The following is a 26,160-nucleotide window of genomic DNA, read 5'->3' as shown; positions in this document are numbered from 1 at the left end:
CTCCCGTCCTCACCTGCATTCCAAGAGACTTAGACTCAGGGTCTGATTGTCCCCACATGGGTTATGTGCATCACCTGAACATATCTTGGAGGGCAGGGGGCATGGGTTATGACAGTCAACAGCAGTCCATAGCAGTCTCTTCCCAGTCTGCTCAGCACTTACACTGCCATCGAAATGTGCACACCAGTCTTCATCCTATTACTGGAGATCTTTGTACAAACAACCCCCTGGCTAGAATCACACACACATTTTTTTCCAACTGTAAATAACCAAAAGACAATCAAGTTGATGTCTCTAGTGATATCTTTGGAGGGACTTCTTTCCCCAGTTGTGGAATTCATTTTGTGAAGTCTGTAACAAGAATAAAAATCAAAATTTTACATTTTTTTCACCTTTTGGTAGTCACAGACACATTCACTCTCTTTTCTGCATTTTTAAGTCAGCTCTTCAAGGGGTTCTGAAACCTTATAAACATTTGAACCTGCTGCATTGTTGGTCACAAATATGGCATCTGAATGTCATCTTCATTCCTACCCAGGTGTGCTGTCTGAGCTGCCTAAATGTATAACCAATTATATACTTCAATCTTGCTTGAACTCACAGCCCACTGTCATAAAACACTTTTTCATGTTTCATTTCTGGGACCATACGTTGGACTCACTAAATTCCATATCCTAGTGACTCATAGCACCAAGCTCTCCAAAGGGGATACTAACTGCGTTTGCAACATGCTTCATGCTTTGCCACTGCCTTACCCTTGTTGATGCTGATCATTTATTTCTACAATTTCATCTCTCTATTTTTTATCACTCCAGTGCTGGCTGTCAAAATCCCATGTATTTCATAATAAAAGCAGACATGAATGTGAAATACTTAAACAGATTGTCAAGAAACAACTCACGGGAAGTGACCCTAGTGACTTAAATAAGTAGTAATTTAATTATTTTAATTATTTTTTTCCCTGACAACAATATCTTGGGCTGTCAAAATTTCTATTTTGGGCTTCTTCCCAACATGAGTATGGAACTAATGATTAAAACTAATTCAGGCATTGAGGCATGTTTGACTACACGTAACAAAACTACAGGTTCACATCACAGAAAGTGTGTTGGTGATAAATTCACTCCTTGTGTAGTAGCTCCAGATCATTAATGATCAATGTTCTCAGGATCTTCCATTTTATTCCACCATCCTGAACTGGTTAGCGTTCCAATTCAGCTAATCTAAAATTACTCCTCTTGGGGGCACCTGGCTGGCTCAGTCAGTAGAGTGTGTGACTCTTGATTTGGAATCATGAGTTCGAGTCCCACGTTGGGCATAGAGCTTACTTTTAGAAAAATAAAAAATAAAAATAAATAAAATTACTTTTCATCTCCCAATGTTTGGACTTAAGCCTCATGGTATTCCATATCCAGTAGTCCTGGTTTTTTAAAATATTTTATTTATTTATTAGAAACACACACACACACACACACAGAGGCAGAGGGAGAAGCAAGCTCCATGCAGGGAGCCCGATGTGGGACTCGATCCCGGGTCTCCAGGATCACGCCCCGGGCTGAAGCTGGTGCTAAACCACTGAACCACCAGGGCTGCCCAGTCCTGGGTTTTCAACTGCAAGAAACAAAACAGAACTACAATTGCTTAAATAAACATGGTAAGTATTACAGGGGCCCAATGACATCTTCAAGGAACCATGTTTTTAAGGAATCTTTTCACTCTTCAATTATGATTATATTTCATCTTCATATTTGTTGTTTTCTGGAACTAATAAGTCTTCTTTATTGTGGAGTTCATCTTCATACTATTGACCTACGAGATAGGAAGGCTTCCTTATTCTAGTTGTCATATTTGTATTCAGTTGGTGGAAAGGAAAGGAGTGAATGTTGAGTGGCAAAACTGGTCTTTCCAGCTATCTCTCTCTTTTTTTAAATCAGGTACACAAACTCAGTATAGACTTCTACTGCTCTCTATTGGCAGCTATGTCAAATGTCCTCGACTCTTTGGAAAAAGGGTCAGGAAGGGAAATGTTGTGGATGGGGCTGGGGTCAGCCAACCTATAGTGTGTGCCAAACAGTAGTAAATATCACAGTAGAATTCCCATAACTGGCAAGGTATTATGTTATGCTTCCAATCACCTTATTTCATAGATCTGTGTCCAATATGATAGCTAATTATAGCTATAGCCATTTGTAGCAATTAAGATTTAAATTAAATACAATGGAAAATCCAGGACCTCAGTTTGATTAGCGACATTCAGGTGTTCAATAGCTTCATGTGGCTGGTAGCTACCATAGTAGACCGCACAGATATAGTACCTTTCTGTCTCCACAGAAAGTTCTATTGCACAGTGCTGTGCTAAGTGAAATAGGGTCAGTGAAGGGACAGGATTAGCTCCCAGTTTTCAGAGTTGGCCAATGGTGAAACAGAGACCAAATAATTCATATTATTATTCTTTTACGTAAATAGCATGGTTTTCTGTACTTTTCTTTTTTCTTAATATTGCTTCTTATTTTCAAAAAATTATACCTATATTTTGCTGTTCTTTTATGCTCTGGTATAAATGAGTAGCTAAAAATGCCACCCTGGGTATCCTGCAGTGTTTTAATTCCTAATGCATTGAGCCACTTAACATTACAATATAGCAAGGACCTAAATGACCATAAAGAACTCAGTTGAGAAAAATAAAAATTATGAAAGATTTCATTCTGTTTTACTTTCTGTAACAGCTAAAAGGCATTGCCCCTTTAAGAAACCAGATGGCAAAATCACATGCTTCTGAGGCTTCAGTTGAGTTGAATTGAGGAATAGCTAGAGGCACAAAATGTTGCATACTCTTTAAAAAGCTTTTTAGACCCTCAGCCTGGAAAAGGGCTAGAGTGGAGGAGAAAAGTGCAGAAGCTAAGATTGTTGTAAGAGTAACAGAGGAGATAGGTCAGTATCACCTAGATTCTAGGTAATAGCTAGACAGAAATGGAAACTCCTGTTTTCAAGCATGTGTAAATAGTCTTGGGTGATAGAGGGGAACAAAAGAAAAAGCATTAGTTAGAAAAATAGAGAATATTAGAAGTAATTAAGAGTAGCCATGAATTTGATTTGGGGGTGGGGGTCATCATTTACATAGCTGGGCTATTCCAGAAATAGATGGAAAATATGAAACTGATAAAACACATATGAGCACTTTATCTGCATTATTGCTGCCATCCTTGATTTCTTAATGTAAATTAAGTTGGTTTGCCTGTACTGCCTCAATTAGCCATCATTAATCGCCTTGTGGCTATAGCCAGAGTTGAAAGTTGGCATCTCAGAAGAATACACATCTCCCTCTGGTAGCTGGCCTTCATTTCTAACTCTCTTTTTGTAATCAGAAAACCACACCACTGAAAGCCAGATACTTGGCTGCAACCCACATTAGTGCATTAGTGAGGACATACTCAGTATTCTTGAGTATTGGCCTCGTTTTTTTCATTCCAAAGTAATCCAACTTTTCCCATAACTCATTCTCCTGGTCCCTGTAGTCTCTGTGCATGTTTTTCAAGCCCTCAGCCAGTTAAGTAAGTAACCAGCTTAAGTATCTGTAGGTTGAGAAGGTAATTGGTTCCTTCTATCTGTGCTTTGTTTGTTTTCACATAAACAGACACTCCTTGTGTCTTGGAGAAATACCACCCAGGTGATCAATAAAGAATCTGCATTTAGAGCTTAGTAATGAGGTTGTGTTGTTTGACAGTGTATATACTGATATTTAAAGAACACTAGGGAAAAAAAATAATAAAGAACACTAGGGGATTTGTGTTCTTGAGCAAGTTATCCATGGGCTTAGTTTTCTCATTTGGAAATGAGGAGCTTGGACAAATATTTCATGAGACAAATTTTCTGATTCTGTATAAGAATACCCCTGCCCCTTAGTGTGTGGAAATCATTAAAGATGCCACTCCTCGGCACAGATGAAAAATGCACTGGAAATTGCTGAAAATAGCTGTAGTAGAAAATGCCCAATACTCATGGGCTCTTTCAATGAGGAAATTACAAGTTCCCAAGGAAATTCTCATGAATTTCCACCTTTGTCAGGAGACACTGAGTATTACAATGTATTACTGATTGATCTACTGTCATGAACCTATTTTTCTTTCCTTTTTGCAGTCTCTGTAACCTGTATCATGAATGACACATCTAGCAGAAGACTGCACCGTTGTCCAGCAGCTCCTTAGAGAAGTAAGCATAGGTGATTCCCCAAATTCCAAAGGTATTTAATGTATCAAGCAGAAATATATAGACTCTAAAGAAAAGAAAGCAACTGTTCCACTGAGGTCTGAGCCAAGGCACTAGGGTACATGGGCTCTGTCACATATGCTTTCACGTGTCTAGTAAAGCCATGGTAAAGTAAAACCTATAAAAGTGCAAGTATGAAAATAGGGACATAAAAACCAATCAAATGCAAATCCCTTTCAGGGACTTCAAAGTCAACCCCAAAGTAAGAACTCTTTTTACACTTGCCCTCTGCCTGCCTAAATCCAACCCATCGTTTCACCCCACGAATTAATGACTTGATTTCACATTCATCAAATGGACATGTTGAGTACTGGATCCCCAGATTTTCACCAGAATAACCTGCTGTCAGGAAAAATCCAGCTGAGTTTATCACTCACCACTATAAGGGATAACTCCATATTGACAGAGTCTAAGCGTATTTTAGGAGAGGAAGGGAAAGAGTGGGATCTTGATACTTTGAAGTCTGTCCTAATGGGAGTGGGGGACTTGATTAGGGATGGGTATAGGTGGGCATGGCAGAACAGGGATTTGGATGCAAAAGGTAAAAAAGTCTTAGGGTACAAACTGTCAGTTGATGCTTTCCATTGAAGAGTTGCTGGAATGAACACTGAAGCTATTTGCAATTTGTATCTGCCTGGGCAAGAGTCTTTTCAAATAGTATAGTCATATCCATGAAAATAGTGGAGTGGTAGGCTCATGTTAATGTAGTCAGTAGACTGTGTGGGGTACATAATTTTGATTTTCAGCATCTGCATACTGGGGGAATACACATGTCCTACAACCCTCCATGTGCTTATGTATTCTAAAGTTCACAGACATAAGAAGCAAGAATTGAGGGAAGATGGCTATGACTAGGTTGGGAGAGTGATGGGCAAATTCACAAGGGAAGGTAACATTTGAGCTAGGCCCTGATCATTGGTTATACATTTTGAGAGGTTGAATGGTAACCTGGTCTTTCATACTAAAGGCCACTGCTGCTTGGCTACTCATGACTTCCTTTCTTCTTTAAGAGTTCATTCAGGACATGTACAGGTGTTGGTGAGTATGTGGACAGAAGGGAACTCCCGTGCACTGCTGGCGGGAATGCAAACTAGTGCAGCCACTCTGACAGTATGGAGGTTCCTCAAAAAGTTAAAAATAGAACTACCCCACGACCCAGTAATCACCCTACTGGCTATTTACCCAAAGAATACAAAAACACTAATTCAAAGGGATACATGCACCTCTGTGTTTAGAGCAGCATTATCGACAATAGCCAAGATACAGAAGCAGCCCAAGTGTCTGCTGATTGATGAATGGATAAAGAAGTGGTATATATACACATGGAATATTATTCAGCCATAAAAAGAATGAAAGCTTGCCATTTGCAATGACATGGATGGAGCTAGAGAGTATAACGCTCAAGTCAATCAGAGAAAGACAAATAACATAATGATTTCTTAATGTGTGGAATTTAAGACACAAAACAAATGAGCAAAGGGCAAAAGAGAGACAAACCAAGAAACAGACTCTATAGAGAACAAACTGGTGGTTACCAGAGAGGAGGGGGGCAGGGGGATGGGGGAAACAGGTGGTGGGGAGTAAGAAGGGTACTTGTGATAAGCACCAGGTGATGTATTGATTTGTTGAATCATATATCATACACCTGAAACTAATATAATACTGGATGTTAGCTAACTGAAATTTGAATAAAAACCAAAAAAAAAAAGAGTTCATTCAGGACAAGTAAAGACTTTCCCCTTTTGCCGTAGTCCTGGGGGCGGGGGGAGCATGGAAGCAATCACTGGGTAAGGTTCAGTGCCCTATTTTTGAAGGTCCAGGGCCCTCTGAAGCAAGGTGGCATGTTTCCTTGTCTATGCTTTTTAATAAATGTACCTTGCAACTTAGAGAAAAGCTTCTTGTGTTTTCTGCTTTCTCTACTTTCAGGGTAGCCTCCACTAGCACCACATAAACATAACTAAAATATCAGTAGGAAAATGAGGGAGGAGTGAGGTGGTTTGTTGAATTGTTCGAGGATGCAAGTCCAGAGCTGCTCATTTTCTTACTTGTGCTTTGTATACTCCTTTTCTTCCAAGATGACTAAGCTGAGAGCAAACCCCTGTTTCATGTCAAACAGTAGGGTAAAGACCCTGGCAGCAGGATCTGTAAAGCTCCAGATAGCTAGAAGTACTGACTTTTTAAAATTTTGGACTCCTCTTTATCAGTCTTCCCCCCCACCCCCCAACCCCCATCTCGCTGGCTGTCATACACACACACTTTTCTTTTTTTTTTTTTTTAAAGCAACAAGGAGGAAACAGATCTGGTATGCAGGAGGAGGAAGCACTTGGTAGGGAGATGAATGAGAATCACTTTTTTAGGGGTTAGAGATATAATTTAGGTTTTGGGAAATCCATTCTTAGAGATATTTCAAAACAGGTTAAAAAAATCATAATGAACACATCAAGGCAACTTGGCATTTCTCCTGTTGAGGGACCTGATCTCTCAGGTAAGACAGACTGATGTTTGGAAGCCATTGTGAGAGATTTTCATCCTAGAACTTGTTGTATTTAATAATTTTCAAGTTCATTTTCCCCACAAAAGTGGCTATATCAGATTCCCACACAGTTTTCATTAGGCCTTACTGTGTCACACAGATCCTTTAAATAAGGTAAAGATGCTTTGAATCACTGCCCTCTTTACCTTGGAAAGGAAGATGCTGTAGCTCCCCCTTGTGTCATGTGGGGGCAAAAACATCCCTGGTGGAGCCGCTGCAGCGGAATCCACTCCATCAGCATCCTAAAAGGATTTCCTCCAAGCTTCCTGGGGGACTGGAATTTGGCTATGCTGGGAAGTATCAGGGGGATCTGGCTCATGTTTTGTGATCCTCCCCTTATTTCCTATTCTCCCACAGTGGATCCAGGAGCCTCTTTCTAGGAGGGTTGCCTTTTTGTGGCAAACACTTCTTTGAGATGATTTTCCTCCTGAGGTTATGGTGTAGTCATCCTCCACTTAGTCCATCAAACCGTGTACCATTTCATCTCCACATAGCGGGAGTGCAACTGGATTCCACTGTCTCCTCCTCTTCCCCTGTCATTGGGACCATTTCTTCCTGTGTCATGACCTTTCAGTTTGAGTCAGGCACCAGTTTCTTTGCACCCTCACTCCCACTCTCCACCCACCTCCAGGGTAAATGTGCCAAGTTTTCCCTGAGTGTCTCATGCTCTTGTACAGGAGCTTGGACTTGAACATTTTAGCTGCTCAGTAAGCGTGCAGCCAGGGTGTGAGATGCAATGACACGTTTTTCTTGGGAATACCTCCCCAGTCTAAGTCCCCACCCCCACACTTGCCTTGGGGGCAGGAGTAGGGGAAATGTCATGGTGCTCCCTATGAATGAATTTCCTTACTTCCAGTAATCTTTGATAATTATCAAAATTCTCCACATGCATGGAAATTGTTATATACTATGGTTCTTTTTTTTAATTTTTTATTTATTTGTGATAGTCACAGAGAGAGAGAGAGAGAGAGAGAGGCAGAGACACAGGCAGAGGGAGAAGCAGGCTCCATGCACCGGGAGCCCAACGTGGGATTCGATCCCGGGTCTCCAGGATCGCGCCCTGGGCCAAAGGCAGGCGCCAAACCGCTGCGCCACCCAGGGATCCCATATACTGTGGTTCTTGTTACCAATTTTGCACATTGGCCAATACTGCAAGAAGAAAATTCTCATTTTATGGATTCTTTTACAAATTATATAAGATTAAAGGGGAAAGGAGAGAACATGAGTGGGAAATATCAGTGAGGATGACAGAACATGAGAGACTCATAACTCTGAGAAACGAACAAGGGGTAGTGGAAAAGGAGGTGGGCGGGGAGTTGGGGTGACTGAGTGACGGGCACTGAGGGGGGCACTTGGTGGGATGAGCACTGGGTGATATGCTATATGTTGGCAAATTGAGCTCCAATAAAATAAATTTTTTAAATTATGTAAGTTAAAAGATCCTGATTGTTAAAAACATTTCCACAAATTTTTTGTTGTGCCTCTAGGACAAAACCTTAATAGAATTGCTTCATCAAGGTGGGTATGCATTTTGGGGTTTTGTGTGTTTTTTTTGTGTATGTGTGTACACATTTTATTTTTTTAAGTTTTTATTTAAATTCCAGTTTGTCAACATCCAGTGTAATATGAATTTCAGGTGTACAGTAGAGTGATTCAACACTTCATTCATCACTGGTGCTCCTCAGGAAAAGTGCCCTCCTTAATGTGTGTATGCATCTTATTTTGTTGTTGTTCCTTTTTTATTCTTTTTTTTTTTAAGTAACCTTTACGCCCAGCATGGAGCTTGAACTCACAACCCTGAGATCAAGAGTTCCACATTCTCCCACTGGAGCCAGCCTGGCACCCCTGTGTGCATGCATTTTAAGTGTGATTGATAGACAGATAGTGGTCTCTACCTGTGCACTCTCCTGTCTCCCTTAACCTGGTCTTCTGTCCTGGGCAGCTTGCTGTCCCGGCAACAGTACCAACCCATTTCACTTCACCCTTTCCTGCCCAGCCAGACCTTATTTTAAGACTTTGGACACTGTAGTCTCAAGGAAAGTTAGAATCCTTTGGACCCCCATCCTTAATGGACTCCTGCTTGTCAGGCTTTCTGATTTCCTTTGGCAAAGGCAAGCTTCACTCCACATGGATCGAAAACAAAGTTATTGTTTCCTGCCACCTATTGACTTTGTGGCCGGGTCATAGAAGCAGCGGTCCAAGGTAGTACAAGGTAAGTGACAAGTCTTGCAAAAAGTGACTGCTTTGTGAATTTGGAGGTAGGAAAAATCAGGCCTGGCCACCTTCTGAATGAAACAAGACTCAGCAGGATCTTAAAAGGCAGGGCAGAACCAAGACAAAAAGAAGGGCAGTTATTAGGGAATCCAGGCAGAGGAAATGCCTGCTACAAGCAGCCGAGGTAGCAGTTATACTATATGTCAGCAAACCGAATTAAAATAAAATACATATATATATATAAAGAAAACAAGGGGACTCGTAGGTACCACTAACTAAATTATTCTTCTCTTACTTAATATGTTTTCCTTTGTGCTGCCATGTTTTGTATATTTGTCTTCCACCTGATCTGTGATCAGGGACAGTTTATTGCTTCATCTTTGGGTCTTGTCCACAGCTTACTAGGTATCAATAAATATTTTGGTTAGTAAGTGAATAAACTAAGTGGACCCAATACTTCACAGAAAGGGCTGCCAAATACTAGGAGAGTTACAGTAGGGGAAAAGGAATTAATTTCCAGAAAGCCTCGTTTATCATAATTTCCATATAACAAGCATGAAGTTTCTCATGAGAGACCACTCTTTCTTAATGAAATCATATTTAACTTCTAGAAAATAATCTGCATGCTGTTTTCCTAATCAGCTATGTCTTATTAATAGCACTAACATAATCACTCAGAGAATGAAAGAAAAAAAAAATGCCCTGCCAAATGTCTCTCAGAAAAGGTTCAGAGCCTGAATAGTTCCTGGGAACAATTTGCTAGTCTGGAGAATTCTTCCCATTTTGGTCAGGGCCTCCTATGGAGAGATTTATGTGCAGTGTATGTCAAGAGGCAAAATAATGGCATTTCTCTGCTATACAATGACCTGGACATTTGCTGAGTGCAGAAATGCACCTTTAAACCAGAGAAAGGAGCAAAGTCTGCCCTGATCCAATCATTTTGAAAAGCCATGCACACTGAAGCTGGGACCAAACATAATGACAGGATTTAATTGCTAATGCTCTAGAGGCAACATGCCTCTTGATGTGCTGACCTTTAACCCAGACCTGGGAGGGTGAAAAAGAGAGGGGACAGCTCCCCTCTCCAATCCCACTCCCCAATCTGACTGTGCCTGCCTCGAACCCCGTCCTCACACCCCTAACATGCAGCTTCCCCCCCACATTCCCATTAGTTACTTCCCACTTTGGGGCCAGGGTGGGAATGAATAGAACAGAAAGGAAGGCCAGAGAATAGGAGGAAGTCTACAAGCAGTTGACAGCTGCTTAGAAGCAGGGGGCAGAATTACAGCGTCTGAAATGAGGGCTGAACTCTTGGTCTTCTGAGGCTCCCACCCCCCCCCCCCGCCCCACCCCCAGTAGTTCATGGGATCAGGCCTTTCCATTTGTCTCTTCTCTGTCCCCATTTCACCTGCTCTGGTCCATATTTGTAATTCCTCCCTCCTATACACCTTCAGCTGCCTTATATCTTTTATGTGGCGACTCACGAATGGCCGACTTGAGAGCCAAATTACATCCAAGGTTCTGCCTGTCGCATGTCTGCACCGTGGTAGCTGGACAAGCCGAATACAGCTGGAGAAAAACCCAAATCTGCAGACTGGCCTCGCTGTACAATTGTGACGACTGGCCTTAAGTTGGCCTTTTGTGCTGCTCTGCAAGGGTTCTAGTCCATTCATTCTGCTCTTTTATAAAACTTGCACACCACCTTTCCCTTTACATCTCTTCCCTGTTCTCCGGCCACCCTGGGTTCCTAACATGCTGAGCACACTCCCACGCGTAGGCCTTTGGACTCACTCTTCCCTCCTGCCTGGAGCATTGAGCATCCCACATCTGTCTCTTTGCTCCTTCACTTCCAATTCTGCTGCACTATGTCATTTTCCTCAGTCACACCTGCCACCACTCTTCAGAAGGCAGTGAGCATGGCCCCACTGCCACTAGCATACCTTGTGCCCCTACCTTTATGTTTTCTTTAGGAGTTACTGCCGTTATGTATTTTTGGTGTGTACATTTTCTATCTTCCTGCTAGAATGGGAGTCTTATGAGACCATGAGTTTTTTTTTTCTTCCTAGAGTTTGACACAGTGCTTGCTAGTATGTCATACATATTTATTTAAGGACTGAATGGACAGATGAATGCCTGTTGAGTTTTAAGGATCCCCTCTTCCCATTTGCCAAACCCAGCAGATTCATCTACTCACCCTCCAGTATGCTTTGTACAGTGGACATAGTTTCCAAGCCCAGATTCAATGCACATCATCTAATTGGTGGAGAGAATATTTTTTACTTGTACTTTCTTGGAAAATTCAATGTGATGATTAGGTATATCCTACTTAGCATCATAGTCTCCCATGAATCTTACAAGATCATTTTCCAGTTAGTTTAATCAGCCCCAATAGTGAAATTGGCTTATCTGTGGTCACTAATCTATGTTTAGTTTAAAATAAATGTGAGTTGGAGTTGTTTGGCTTTTTAGGGATCTTGCTTGGGACTATTAGACTACTAAGAAATGATCAGAAACCGCTGTGGTAATTGTCTGGCCTTGTCTTACTTACTACATACAGAGGCTAGCACACTACTCATGGGTCCTTCATTTCTATCTAGTGAGGCTTGCTAGGGTAACCAGGATTTCTCACCATATGCTAGATGTGTCTTTGTTCACTCATTCTACATGTTTTCTTTTTTTAAAAAAAGATTTATTTATTTATTTTAGAGAAGGAAGGGAAGGGCAAAGGGAGGGAGAATCTTAAGCAGACTCCATTTTGAGTGTGGAACCCAGTGTGGGGCTCCATTTCACAACCCTGAAATCATGACCTGAGTTGAAACCAAGAGTCGGATCCTTAGCTGACTGAGCCACCCAGGCACCTCTCACTCCACATGTTTTCAAACTTAAGAAGTTATGAAATAAAATGGTAACTAAAACCCACCACCTGTACCAAACCTTCTTTACCTCACCCCCCACCACCTATTCAGTGAAATAAACATGCACTTGAGTGTATATAGGCAATCACAAGTGTAATAAGATGTCAGTGGAAAAGATCTGACAATAAAGATGTTTCTTTCTCATAACCATGAGCCAAAAGAACCTTCTAGGGTTTATTCTTCTGCTTCCAGGTTATAAATACCTCCACATTTTCTCCTTTTGTAATGAATGCTTTGGGAATGAGAAATGCATATTAAAATTTGAAGGATGAAAAAAAAATTTGAAGGATGTATTCTCATTGGTTTTCAGGCTTTTTTGCTCTTGAAATAATGAAAGCATGAATGGTGGGAAGTAGAAATACAGGACACAGAGGGCAAATACACCAAAAACCTCATAAATCCTCCTAAAGTTATCTTAATATGCAATTATTAACTGAGCTTCTTAGACTTGCAGGCCTTTTTATCCAGGGCCAATTTCTTTGAAGGAAGGCTTGGGAAATCTCTACTCCAGAAGATCCTCTTTTTCACAAAACACTGCTCCCACCCTGACTTTGTATTAAGCTCTAGAAAATGGCAGTGAAAAGATATTTTCCCAGATCCTTTGTCCCTACCAGAAGCAAGGCCCTTTTCAATTATAATGTGTACAGGATGATGTTTACAATCTAAATTGCTTAGGTACAGTGAATACTCACATCCTTTGTGTCCCTGAGAGCCCTGGCCACAATATATGGCATAAAGCAGACACTCAAGAAGCATAATCTGCAGCATAGAGCAGATGCTCAGTAAGTTCAGTGACCAAAGAGATCAATGTAAAGTGAATTAATAAGTGAACTATGAAGCAGACATTTCTATCAGGAGTTTTTAACCTCATAGCCATCTTCTTGACACTAGAGATGATGCCTCCAATCTGACAAGAATAGTGCAGCTCTATGAGTTTTTGGCCGTGCTTTGAGATCAGCTAGCCTTGTGTGTTGTACCACTAGTAGGTAACCAATCAAATGGAATGGACTGAGTCTGTGGGCAAAATGAGAGAAAAACACTTTGGCTTTCACAGCTTTGGAATGGAGCTGGAATATCACTATTGCCAAAGCCCAGTTTCACCTGCATAGAGGAGTCACATAGCACTCTTCAGTGGAGACATGGAAAACAGATACATTTTTGTTTAAAATCTTCTAAAAATGAGCAAAGAAGCCCTAAAAGCCTTTCAGGGACAAGGCAGAATCACAAAGAGGATTTCAACTTGAGATGTGCTAGCTGGGGAAAATGAGCAGTGGTTAGACTCCTCAGCTGTCCATCAACAAGATGGCTCCTAATCTGCACTTTCCCTCGTCAGTGGGCTCAAAGAAGATGCCTTTATTTTGGAATGAAATATACGCACATTGAACTGTGAACAAAGCATGATGAGTGGAGACATCATTTTTGGAAACAGATGTCTCTTAACTGCACTCTTGAAGGCAGAGAGTAGAAATTCCATGAGGGTTTTAGATTATTTCATTAGAAAGAACAGACAACAATTATTGATAAATACAGATCAACTGGGATTGCAAAATTTTTGAATGCAGCTTGGAAGTTGTTCTGGGGTTGTAGGTTCTCTCAAGTGGTTGAAAGAGGCACAGTGAAGATATGAAGATTTTGGTTTTGTGTGTGTGTGTGTGTAGAGGAAATAGTTAAACTCTTACTTAGCATCTACAGTAGGACATTGAACTATAAATAATACAGACAACTTTGAATCTGCTGTTGTGCTTGAATGTTTTTATGGCCCCATTTCCACTATGATAAATATGATCATTCTCTCACTTGGATGCATATGCACTTTTGTGCATGGATGAGTGCAATCCCTACTTCACTGAATAGAGCTTGATAGATAAATACTTAATAAAACAAAAATCTCACTAACTTATTCTCCATCAATGTTGAGTTTTTGATAATTTGGGCAGGGACCAAGCAGAAGTTTCCTTTAGCATTATCCATAAAGATAAGGTTTGCTGAACAAGTTAATAACACAGACAAGATTTAAGAAGAGTATTTGTGTAGGAGAAAATACAGCCTCCCATCAATTTTGGCATATGCCTTCTGATACAAACATTTGTAGTGCTAAGTGCTAACCTATTTGCTTAAAGATTGGTCCCCTATTGAGTTATTCAGAAAATTTTAATTTTTAGTGATTAAGTATAACTGATCTTTCCTTGCTAGTTTTGAGTTATGGAGAGCTATTTCAGATTATGTGGACCCTGTGGCCAAAACTGGCCATAGGGGCCTCTCTAGCTTACATACAATGAACAAGAAATTCTTAGGTTTACTTTTATCAGTGAGCCCAATACTCTGGAGTTGACCATGGTGTCAGTGGGATGCTAGTCACTAATACAACTTTTTTTTTTTTTTTTTTTACTAATGTAACTTCTTTGGAGTCACTGGTGCGTACTGTGGAGAACTAAGTATGGAAGAAGTAAGGTGGGGGGGGGCAACAGCACATTGATTTCTGATACCTCATAGAATAAGGTCTCGGCTTGGTCTAATGGTAAATATTTATCAGGAGGTTCACTAACCCTTGTCTTTTCTTAGACATACATGTACAGTGCTCAGTACCAATGGGCAGATACTGATGGGTATTGGGAGGATCCATTCTATTTTAGAGAGAAACATTCATTGCCAATAGATGATGTCTTGGTTGTTAGTACTATACCTAAAGTCAATTTTAATGTCATCTTAGAACATTTAGGGTTTGGGGAGTGGTTTCTTTACTTAGTACTCAAGAGTTTGTCCTTGCCTTGAACACAATCTCATAAGCTTAGTGAGTGTTCACATAGGATGTTCAAGACATTTTTGGGAAGCTGGGACGTTTGGCTGTATTTTTTGATCATGTGTAATTTGCAATTGATACAGAATGACAAGTAGAATTGCCCATGGTGGGGCTTTTTAAAAATTGATCTTTTCCTGTAATATTTTAGGGCACTTAGTGGTAGGTTAAGTTTTCAGTTCTACTTTGACTTCTTATACGTAGGTTGTGGTGATCTTAGTGCACTGTCCTGGTGCCGTTCCTCGTAACCTGATGGGGACTTCTCTTTTCCTACATCAGTGATTTGCTGTCTGACTGTTTGCTTTTACTTACCTTCTGCTAGCTAGGATGATGTCAGGGGCCCTACAGGATCCTGAGCAGCATCTCCTGAGGTATCTGGCTTGTTCCAAAGCAGGCAGTGTGTGTTTGGAAGTGTTAATATGTAAAGAATTAGGGTTATAGATTTATCACTTTTTGAAACTAATTCAAAGGTGCTAGGATGCCTTCATGAGAAATGTGTTTGCAAAGCCTCAGAGCTTGTTTGGAGAGTTCTTCGACTAAGGTTCAGAATGGATGGCTGTGAAGTTCTCAGGCCAAAAATGACCTGAGTCGGGTAAATTCGGTAACACCTAAATTATTGTAATACCTGTTTCATTCGTGGTTTTAGTAGGCAAGGCACCTGTGGAGTAGAGAGATGAGATTATTTCAAGAAATTGACCTAATTTAGCTTGAGGGAAGTGCGTGTCAGGCATTTCATGTCAGTAATAATCATAAGACATAATCAATTGGAGGAGAAAGTGGAAGCAATTCTAGCCGATCAGAAAGACTGTGTTAGACTGATTATAAAAATGGTTACTTTACAGTCTTTATTTCATGTAGTCTGGAACACAGATCTCACACTCACTGTCCAGATCCCGTAAATAACCCTCAATGAAAATGCCTTGTACTTGTCCATGGATGGCTAGACATGTTCTAAAGGTGTTCAGATAGTATTTTCTGGAAAAGAGTAATGAGACCTAAGGCCTACTAGAAGATGTTATATGTGATTTTCCCATTGCCTGGGTTGGTGATCCAATTATACCACAGAATTTCATGAAAGTTCTCCTCAGCCCAGTTGACCCAGAGATCTACTGGTGATTCTACTTTAGATAGGTGAATGTAAACATAGTTACAGGTATGACGAAGGCAGCACTAATGATCCAGGAGATGGTGTTGTCTAGTACATAACTCATCCATGTCAAGCATTACCAGTTTTCCTCTAAGCCATATGATGATGCATTAAGAAATAGAAAGTTAAAAAAGGGCAGCCCCAGGGGCTCAGCGGTTTAGCGCCGCCCTCAGCCCAGGGCCCGATCCTGGAGACCCAGGATCTAGTCCCATGTCAGGCTCCCTGCATGGAGCCTGCTTCTCTCTCTGCTTGTGTCTTTGCCTCTCTCTCTCTCTCTCTCTCTCTCTCTCTCTCTCTCTCTCTCTGTCTCTCTCCTCGGTCTCTCATGTATAAATAAATAAAAATCTTTTTAAAAAAGAAAGGTAGAAAAAAACGGTAATTGGGACTTAGTAAGAAATTTATGTGTGTTAATAACGACCCTTAATGCTGACTTGGTTTCACCCTTGGTATAATGGCCAAAAGGGCACAAACCATTGGTTTGTTTATTTTTTTATCCTGGGACATTCTTTACTCTGCATGGATTATTATACGAACCTTGAAACTTTGGGCATGCCTCCATAGGAACAGTGAAACCAACATTGGAGCCCATGGGAAACTTTCCACTCATCATATTCTGTTTCTTGAAAATTGTTTATACTACCTGCATTTGCTTGTCCAATAGTAAAGCATAGTAAACACAGTCTTGAACTTAGTCTCTATCATAATTTTAACCAACTTTCAAAATTGTTTTTTATGGTCTTACTTCACATGGCTTCAAATTTTCAATTACCCCACACTCATAAGAATCAGGATTGCTTAGAGCATACCAGGTCATCTTGGCTTGTTGGAGCTGGAGACAGCCAATTCTTTGATACTTGCTTTAAGCAGTGGTAGGTTAGGTATCCACATGAGGTAAGATGTGTGGACTTCACACTGTGCCACATACAAGAAAGGAACATAACTGGATTTGGAAAGAGGTAGGTTGATTTACATTTAGTGGCCTGTGTATGAAGTCCTGTATATTTCTGGACATTAAGAGCTATTTACCTGTTACTGGTTTGAGGGCTGCCTACTACTCCACTCTCTTACTCACTTATTACGATTGTTCTGTGGGGTCATTCTATGACAAGAAGATTAGCACGTTATATGCCTACACTTGAGACACTGTTCATTTTGCTCTTCAGTTATGTATTTAAAGTCTTTCAAGTGTTTAATAATTTCAGTTGAAGTGGGGAAATTAATCAGAATAGAATCTAGTATTGGAAAGGAGGTTTAGTGTATGAGTAGAATTTGAGTTCTATCCAAGCATTCTATGATAGCTTAAATAATTTTTCTTGATTTTCTTTTCCAGTAGCTGCCTTGCCTTGGAAATCAAGACTCTTCCCTCGTGTAATCATGTACAGCTTTTGAAGTATTGGTTTTATCACTAAATAACTGGACATTCAGAACCTGAAGAGGCAATAGTATAAAACCAACACTAGAAACAGGACCTTTCTTATAGAAAACTAAGGAATATCTCTAGGTGCTGTCTCCAAAAGTGAGCTTGCAAAACAAACTGGAACTTTGAGATTGTCAATAATTCAGGATACTTGCATTTTATTTGTAAAGAAAGTATGGCTACTCTAATGGTACATGGTTTTGTTCAAATATGGAGCAAGAAGAAGGGGATGTCTAGCTCCAGAGAAGCATACATTGAAACAGTGGAAGGAAAGAAGAAGATTAGACTGGTGGTCTATTTCACCAATGGAGAATATCTAACTTTTCAGCTAAGTAATAATATTAAAAATGTGGTCCTTAGATCCTATGGAAAAAAGCAAAATCACCTGCACTTAACTTTCCAAAATAATAACTTCTTGTTTATTGAAAGATTATCTTCCAAAGATGCTAAAGAGTTGAAGATGTTCCTGGATAAAGTCCATCAAAATAATACTCAGCCATCCATGAGACCTGTTAAGGATGGAGGTATCTTTGCCAGCATGACAACACCAAAGGAAATTAACAAAAACTCCTTCCACAGAGCGTGCAAGAAGCCAGGTAGTGGATCTTTTGAGACAAGAGAAGGAAGTGGAACACCTGACCTTCAGAAGATGCCTTTGTTTACATCAAAGTCATCAAGACTTAGTTGGAAAGATTTACCAGAGAGTGGAGATGGGAAGAAGAAAAAGATGCTATCATCTGGCTCAGAGATGAGTGGGAAAATACAGAGTAACTCTGTAAGAAAGAAGAAATCCCAGACAAACCCCTTGAGGTATGTAAGTCATGACGAGAAGAAAAAACTGAGGTTAAAACTTTTAAAAAAGAATCAGAAATTAGAATTTGAGCCCTTACTCAAGTCCATTTCTCCTGGAGAGCCTTACCTAGATGGCAAAAGTCTTCTTCAGATGCTCTCTGAGAAAATATATTTGACATTTCTGTTGGAACCAAGGTATAATGCAGATGACCCAGAGTGGGACAAACTCAAGATGACCTTCAACTTCTACCCAGAGAAACTATGGCAAGGCCTCCCCAATTTGGGAAACACCTGTTACATGAATGCTGTTTTACAGTCTTTATTTTCCATTCCATCATTTGCTGATGATTTATTCAGCCAGGATTTCCCGTGGGGTAAAATTCCCCTTGATGCTCTTAGGATGTGCTTGGCACAACTGTTTGTTTTGAAAAATATTTATAACATAAAAATCAAGGAGAGGTTACTTGTAAATATTAAAAAGGCCATTTCAACAGTTGCAGAGATATTCTCTGGCAATATACAAAATGATGCTCATGAGTTTTTAGGTCACTTTTTGGATCAGATGAAAGAGAACATGGGGAAAATAAACACACTTTGGAAAATGAAAATTGAATCTGAGCAGGACAATTCAGCTCAACAGGTCTTTGCTGGCAGTGCTACCACCAGAGTACTCATTTGTCCCATCATCACTAATTTTGAGTTTGAGTTGCTGCGCTCTATTATTTGTCAAGCATGTGGTCAGGTAATTTTGAAGACGGAAGTGAGTAATTATCTATCCATCAATCTACCCCGGGGAATGAAAGCACTTCCTTTGTCTATTCAGTCAGCCTTTGATCTCTTCTTTGGAGCAGAAGAACTTGAGTACAGATGTGAGAAATGTCAGCACAGGAGTTCTGTTGCAGTGCACAAATTCAGTAGGCTCCCCAGGGTTCTTATTGTTCACCTGAAACGTTATATCTTCAACGAGTTTTGGTCGCTAAGGAAGGATGATCAGGAAGTTGTTATTTCCAAGTATCTAAAGTTATCATCTCATTGTAATGAAAGTACGAAACCACCTTTTCCCGTGAGCAAGAATGCGCATAATAGGGACTTCCAAATCCTAAAACTCTTTCAGAAGATGAGTGCTGGCACCATCTGTCCATCAGCAGCTTCATCAAAGTTGGCCTCGGCATCCAGTGATTCCCCAGTTCCGCATGCTGGACCAGACAAAGGGTCCGAACCACAGAAATGCCAGATTTTCTATGACGGGTCCAGCAGAGTACAACAGAAAAAGGACCTGGGCAAAAGCTCTGAACAGAATATAACAGAGTCCAAATTGCTGAACTTAGGAAATGGAGCACTCATTGAAAAAGAGCTATTTGCTGCTGGCTTAATGATGGATCTGGAAGCAGTGTCCCCTTCTCTGATCCATGACAAAGATGGTAAACCCACCAGTAGTCCAGAAATACGCCTTGCTGAAGCCTATCTTCAAGAAGCATCTGAAAATCTAAAGCAAAAGAAATACGACAAAACTGACATGTTTGTAGATTTTGAGAGTGTTGCTAAGATCCTTGAAGACTTTTTTGAAGGTAAAAAACCCAGAATTTCAAAAAAAACAGAATTCCAAAAAGCAGCTGAACGGAGACAGCAGCATGAAGCAATGAGGATCTACGAACAAGCCCTTCAGCAGGCACTGCTTCAGATCCTTTTGAAGCCAGATGCTCAGTGGTACATGCAGAACCTCAGGAGACCCACAAACCTAGGTCCCCAGCAGGCCAGAGTAAATTCCCAAGGTGCATCGTGTTCCACTAAAAACCCTGGAAACAAGAAAGTTTTAGATACGGAGAAGACAGAAATTAAAGCCAAGAAATCAAAAAGAAATGCGAAGGTGAATGATCGCTATGCCTATCGGCTCATTGGTGTTGTCAGCCATCTGGGGAAGACCCCAAATTCAGGCCATTATATCAGTGATGCCTATGACTTTGAGAGGCAAGTGTGGTTCACATACAATGATCTCCAGGTATCAAGTATCCAAGAAGCTCTGATGCAGGAGGCCAGACTTTGCACCGGGTACATCTTCTTTTACATGCACAATGAGATATTCGAAGAGCTGTTGAAAAGGGAAGAGAACTCCCAGTCTCCGAGCACAGAAACAGGGGAGATCCCTCAGGAGAAATAAGTGGGATGGACTCCTGGTTTTACACATCTGCTTGATTGCCTCATTGGCTACCACTTCCTCCATGGAAGAAAAACTCTGAACTCTAGCCAAAGATGAAGAGGTAGTTGGCATTCAGGACGAGAGTTCAAGCAGAAACACTTGGAAAAATCTCCATTCCTAACCCTAATACAGACACTTCAATACCACAGTTCCACCTGATAAACGTTCTTTTCTAGTAGACTACAATTGTGCTCTCCATATTCTAGTGCAGTGGATTTTATTTTATTTTTATTTTACTTTATTTTTAGTGTAGTGGATTTTATTTTATTTTATTTTATTATTTTATTTTATTTATTTATTTATTTATTTATTTATTTATTTATTTATTTATTTATTTTTTTAGTGTAGTGGATTTTAAATGCAGCCCTTGAACCAGCAGCATTAGGAGCATGGAGAAACCTCTTTAGAAATGCAGATTCTTGATTCTTAGGTCCCAACACATACCTAGTAATACAGAAACTCTGGTGGGGACAGGTTGGAACAGCAATTTGATAGAGATTGTCTAATGCTTGAGAAATTTGGAGAGCTACTGTAGTGTGTCAGAATATCTTGGTGGATTTTGCTGTTGTATATTGGAATGATTTATATTTCTAAAGGGGTTTCATTATGCTTTTTGTTTCTTATATTCACGAATGCCTTTCCTTCAGAAACTTATAAAAACATAACACACACACACAGAAATCACTTTTCTGATCATACCCAGTGATTTGATGAAAAAAGTTAGTTTCTGAAGTCCTGACCAAAAAACCCACAAAAACAAGAACACCAATTGCCTAGGTTCTAGCAATCAAAAAACAAAAAACAAAACAAAACAAAAAAACAGTTGCTGTGGTCCTATCAATAAATAGTAAATTAAGCGGGTAACTCAATGAATCCTTTGCAAATACGCAAATGAGACTATAACACTGGGTCAAGTCTCCAAATTGTTTCTTAAACTCTTCCTTTTCCTCAATGTCAAAGGGACATGAAAGTATATAACCTTCAAGCTCAAACCGTAAGGATGGAGAACTTATTTGCCCTTAAGAAACTGACCCATTTTTTCCTGTTTCCTAGCAAGCTGTTCTTGGTCATTCTGGTCTTCTCAGAGAGACACTTGCTTTGCCTCAAAGGTCTCATTCAGACTTTATCTGAATCCTTGAACAATCCTCTGCATTCAACATTGTAAGACTAATTCTGGATTTCTTTTATTTCTCCATATCTTTTAGCAAAGTTGGCTTTATTCCTTTAAGGAATAAATAGCGTACACTTTAAAGTGGCCTTGTAGGATTTGTAAGTCTTACTCATTACTGATTTTGTACAATGTCCTAAAACTTGCACCTATTGATACTATGTTATAAAACTTGTGCCTGTTTAATACAGTGTCATAAAATTTGTGCCTGGAGATGATCTGCTTCAGGGATTAAAGCCTCATGGATCCCGAGGTGGTCATATTCTGTCGGAACTCCATGCGATTTAGGGATTTGGAGTTCTGATAGTATGTAGGTGCCATCTCTGTCACCTAGCGTTTTCTCGCCTCTGAGGCAGTGAACCTGTAACACCTTGTACCTTTGTTAGGAATATATTACTTATAGATTACTCATGCTAAAAGGCTCTCTCACAGGACACAGAGGGACTGAATTTTTGGTTCTACCTTTACTAGCACAGGTGTGTCCCCCCTTGTGTATGGAGTATGCTTTTGTTATGGTTGTATTCATCCAACAGCTTGTTGATGCTTTTAATTCCAGAGATCCCTAAAGAGGTAAGCTGGAACACAGTAGTGTAAGAAGATTAGAAAATGCCCTCAAAAGGGAAAACCAGATTGGAAAGTTAAGGAATTCTATTGTTCACAACACGGTGTATCAAGAAGGAGGTCTGAATGAGACCTGGAGATTACTGAGGCAGATGCGAGAAGGGGCGCTTTCTAGATGGAATTAATCAGTCTCATGAAAGAAAGTGCCACAGATGCAATGATGAGAAATGTGTTCAACTTGCATAGTACTTCAGCAGTTGCAGTGGTTGAAGGATAAGGCTGGAGTTACACTTGGAGGAGAGGAATTACAGTTTGGTTTCGCAATTTTGGGATTCTCTTCTCTAGAAGAGTTCAGTTGGAGCTCAGTCACATAGGCATGAAAGCAAGAGTTTTAGTAAAGAGTGAGCGAAACTGATTTTGCTTGGAAAGGAAAATGAAGATGACAGTAGTTTTGAGATTTAGAAATGTGTGGTGTGGAGTGTAGAGTATTAGACATCCTGAATATGCTACTTGTTAGCACGTAGCACTTCCAGAATGCAGGCTAAGTCAAAAGGTGAAGAAGAGGGTCGGGATATCTGTGACAGGGAAGATCTGTCCTCCTGGACAGATGGCATGGCTGGAATCCATAATTGTCCTGTGAGAAGAAAGTCCAAGTGCTGTATACACTATTTGCCTGCTATACTGTTGTTTCAATAAAAAAATAGAATAATTCTTAAGTGACTCAGTAGCTGTTACTTATTAATGAATTTTAACTAGTTCTCTAATTTACAGATCAGGTGGTTTTTTTTTAAGATAGTATTTATTTATTTGTTGGGGGGGAGGGTCAGAGGGAAAGAGAATCTTAAGCAGGCTCCATGTCCAGTGTGAAGCCTGACATGGACTTGATCTCACAACCCTGAGATCATGACCTGGGCAGAAATCAAGAGTTGGATGCACAACCAACTGAGCCACCCAGGTGCCCCCAGGTCAGGTTTCTGTTTTTATTATATTTTTAAAGATTTTATTTGTTAGAGAGAGAGTACTTGAATGTGCACAAACAAGTAGGAGGGAGCAACAGAAGGAGAGAGCAAAGCAGACTCCCCGCTGAGCAGGACTCAATCCCAGGGCCTTGAGATCATCATCTGAGCTGAAAGCAGATGCTTAAGTGACTGAGCCACCCAGGTGCCCCCCCTGCCCAGGTCACGTTTCTAAATAATCCATGGATGTGAAAACTTTCTTTGACAGTGTATTAGTTTTCTTTTGCTTCTAAAACAAATTACCACAAACCTAATGGCTTAAAACACAACTTTCCTATCTTACAGTTCTGGAAGTCAGGAGTACAGGATGGGTATTATTGGGCTAAAATCAAGATGTTGGCAGAGCTACAGTCCTTCTGGATGCTCTGAAGGCACAATCTATTTCCTTGCCTTTCCTAGCTTCTAGGGAATTCCCCACATTCTTTGGCTCATGGCTTCGTTCCTCTACCTTCTAAACCAGCAGTATCAGGCTGAGTCCTCACACTACCATCTCTGGCTCTCCCTTTTCTGCCTCCTTCTTACACTTTTAAGAATCATGGTGGGATCCCTGGGTGGCGCAGTGGTTTAGCGCCTGCCTTTGGCCCAGGGCGCGATCCTGGAGACCTGGGATCGAATCCCACGTCGGGCTCCCGGTGCATGGAGCCTGCTTCTTCCTCTGCCTGTGTCTCTGCCTGTCTCTCTCTCTGTGTGCCTATCATAAATAAATTAAAAAATTAAAAAAAAAAAAAGAATCATGGTGAGACTGGCCCAATCTGGTAATCCACAACAATCACTTGGCCCAAGCAGATAATCCAGGACAATCTCTCTACTTTCAAGTCAGTTGATTAGCAACCTTAATTCCCATTTGTTTTATAATAATAGATTTACAGGATCCAGGAGTTAGAATATGAACATCTTTGTGGGGCCCTTACTCTGCCTACTCATAGTAAAGTCAATGAAAAACCATTTTGTCCCAACAACAACAACAACAACAACAACAAAAAAGCAGACCGATTTAGGACTCAGACACTGGGGAAATGGTTTTGGTCTCTCCACCAGGTAAAGAACCCAAAGCACCTATGGTTTTGGCCAATGATGAGGGAAATTTGAAAGTGGTCATTGAAGAATACCTTGAGACCAGTTATAGAAACAAGGGCTCCAATAGCTTTGCAGATTTTCTCTATTCTATGTATGTGTCTGTTTGTCTATACTCACTACTCTTTTTCTCTATCCTGCTTCCTATATTTTATGCACAAGTTATTGGAGGTTAACTTTACAATTTAGCCTTTAGGTAATAATATTCAATGGGTGCCTTCCTGCAGTTGAGTAATTAATAAAGCTCATGATGGATACCAATGACTTGGGACTTTGAGTCATCTAATTTGAGAGAACTGTGAAAACATTAAAAAAAAAGGTGTATCCAGTAGTTGGAAATCGTTGTTTTGCTGTTATAAGAGTTCAAATGTATGTAGAGGGATGCAGATGGAAGCTGCGTAACCAAAGGGATAGGCTGTGCCAGTTACCAACATATTGCCTCTCAGCTCCAAATCTACCCTTCAGTACATGCTCTGCAGCAATGGACAGAACACTTTCAGGCATTCCTTCTTTACAGTGAGCACATGTTGAGCTTTTTAGTAGACGGTATAAGACGTACATTGCCGGGGAAGGGGCTTTCTTGCTGTTTCCAGTTGTTGAGGTGGGTTAACAATGTGAGCTGTGATTGTGAGTATATCTGGGGGTGCACTAACCCAGCCACAGAACCGGAATGTGTGGTCCCTCGTAACCTTACAGCTGCTACCTGGTCTAGTGATGACTTACCTGATGCCATCTCAACCTGGACACCATGAATTCCAGGGCTCTGGATACCCATACCCTGATTCCCTTTGATCTTATGGCCCTCCCAGGTTTGTATTTCTTGGCCCTTCTGATGCCCGGCCCTCTTGACAGGTATCCACATGCTATAGGCCTCCTGCCATGGCACCCTTAGTCTTCTGCGTGACTGTGTGACTTAGTCTTCTGCGTGACTGCGTGACTGGGAAGAGACAGCTAAGATAGCAAGAAAGCACCTCTTATTTTAATGTTTCATCTGCTATGTAGATAACAATAAGAACCTCTAGATGGTTTTATGGAGTGATTGCAGTTCAAACAGGTTCATGGGTGTCAGTGACAGAGTTTGCACCACACCATCACTCTTTAGTGTCTAATTCACCCTTTATCAACCTAGTTAAATTTCTGTCTATGTTGACTCCAGTCAGTAAGAATTCTTTTTTTAAAAGATTTTATTCACTTATTTGAAAGAGAGAGAGAGCGCGCACTAGCAAAGGGAGAAGGGACAGAGGGAGAGGGAGAAGCAGACTTCTCACTGAGCAGGGATCCTGATGTGGGGCTTGATCCCAAGACCCATGACCTGAGCCAAAGGCAGATGCTTAACTGACTGAGCCACCCAGGTGCTCCTTTCACAAGAGAATTCTTAGCCAAGTATTTTTCTGTAACCTAGCAGAGTGGATTATTTGCCCTACTGAAAGGTTCCATGGCTGGCAAGCAACTATGAGATAGTGAGCTCCAGGTGACCCTGGGTCGCCACTCTGACTCAGTGGTGATGCATGAGTGGTACAGGGAGACTCACATCTGGCACCACGCACTGGGTATCATGGTGCTGGGCTGCAACAGCACTATGTCCATGCAGGATGAGGCCTTTCCTGCCTGCAAGGTGGACTTCTAGCCCTGGTCCATGCCTGACACCCGCCCCCACATCCCAGAATCTACCCCTGTCCTGAGATTCACCTGCATCAGAAATAAGCCAAGTACTCTGCTCAAAAAAAATCTGAAAATTTCATACTTGAGATTACCACTAGTCAAGCTACTCTTTTAAGCTGAATGTGTTATTAATTCTGAACTCTGTACAGCAGGCTGGGCACCTAGAAATTCGGGCAGGAGTCAGTGTTGTAGTGTGGAGTCTGCAATCCACAGGGCCAGCTGGCAGGCTGGAGACTGCTGCAATCTTGAGGCAAAATTTCTTCTTTGGCAAACATATTTGCTCTTAAGGCCTTCAACTGATTGAACAAGGCCCACCCACATTATCAAGTGTCCTCTCATTTACTTAAACTAAACTGATCATAGATGTTAGCCATGTCTCCAACATACCTTCACAGCAACAC

The 26,160-nt window shown here is 40.8% G+C and overlaps 1 protein-coding gene across 12 annotated transcripts in view; it reads left to right on the top strand.

The window, feature by feature from the left end:
* The window catches only part of USP26 (ubiquitin specific peptidase 26), a 62,903-nt gene extending 40,180 nt beyond the window's left edge, over window positions 1–22,723 (top strand). For 9 of the 12 annotated variants that reach the window (XM_038588343.1, XM_038588340.1, XM_038588335.1 and 6 more), the window contains 2 exons: window positions 4,138–4,209; window positions 17,203–22,723. In XM_038588343.1, coding sequence (XP_038444271.1) covers window positions 17,465–20,239 — 2,775 coding nt within the window. In that variant the 5' untranslated portion in view covers window positions 4,138–4,209; window positions 17,203–17,464 and the 3' untranslated portion in view covers window positions 20,240–22,723. The remainder of the gene's footprint in view (window positions 1–4,137; window positions 4,210–17,202) is intronic. The other 3 variants (XM_038588344.1, XM_038588342.1, XM_038588341.1) reach the window with 1 other exon arrangement.
* The last annotated feature ends 3,437 nt before the right edge of the window (window positions 22,724–26,160 follow it).

The sequence above is a fragment of the Canis lupus genome, chromosome X, assembly GCF_011100685.1.
Source record: "Canis lupus familiaris isolate Mischka breed German Shepherd chromosome X, alternate assembly UU_Cfam_GSD_1.0, whole genome shotgun sequence".
NCBI classification, from domain to species: domain Eukaryota; kingdom Metazoa; phylum Chordata; class Mammalia; order Carnivora; family Canidae; genus Canis; species Canis lupus.
Note: the sequence above shows the minus strand (reverse complement) of the source record. Positions and strands in the feature narration are given on the sequence as shown.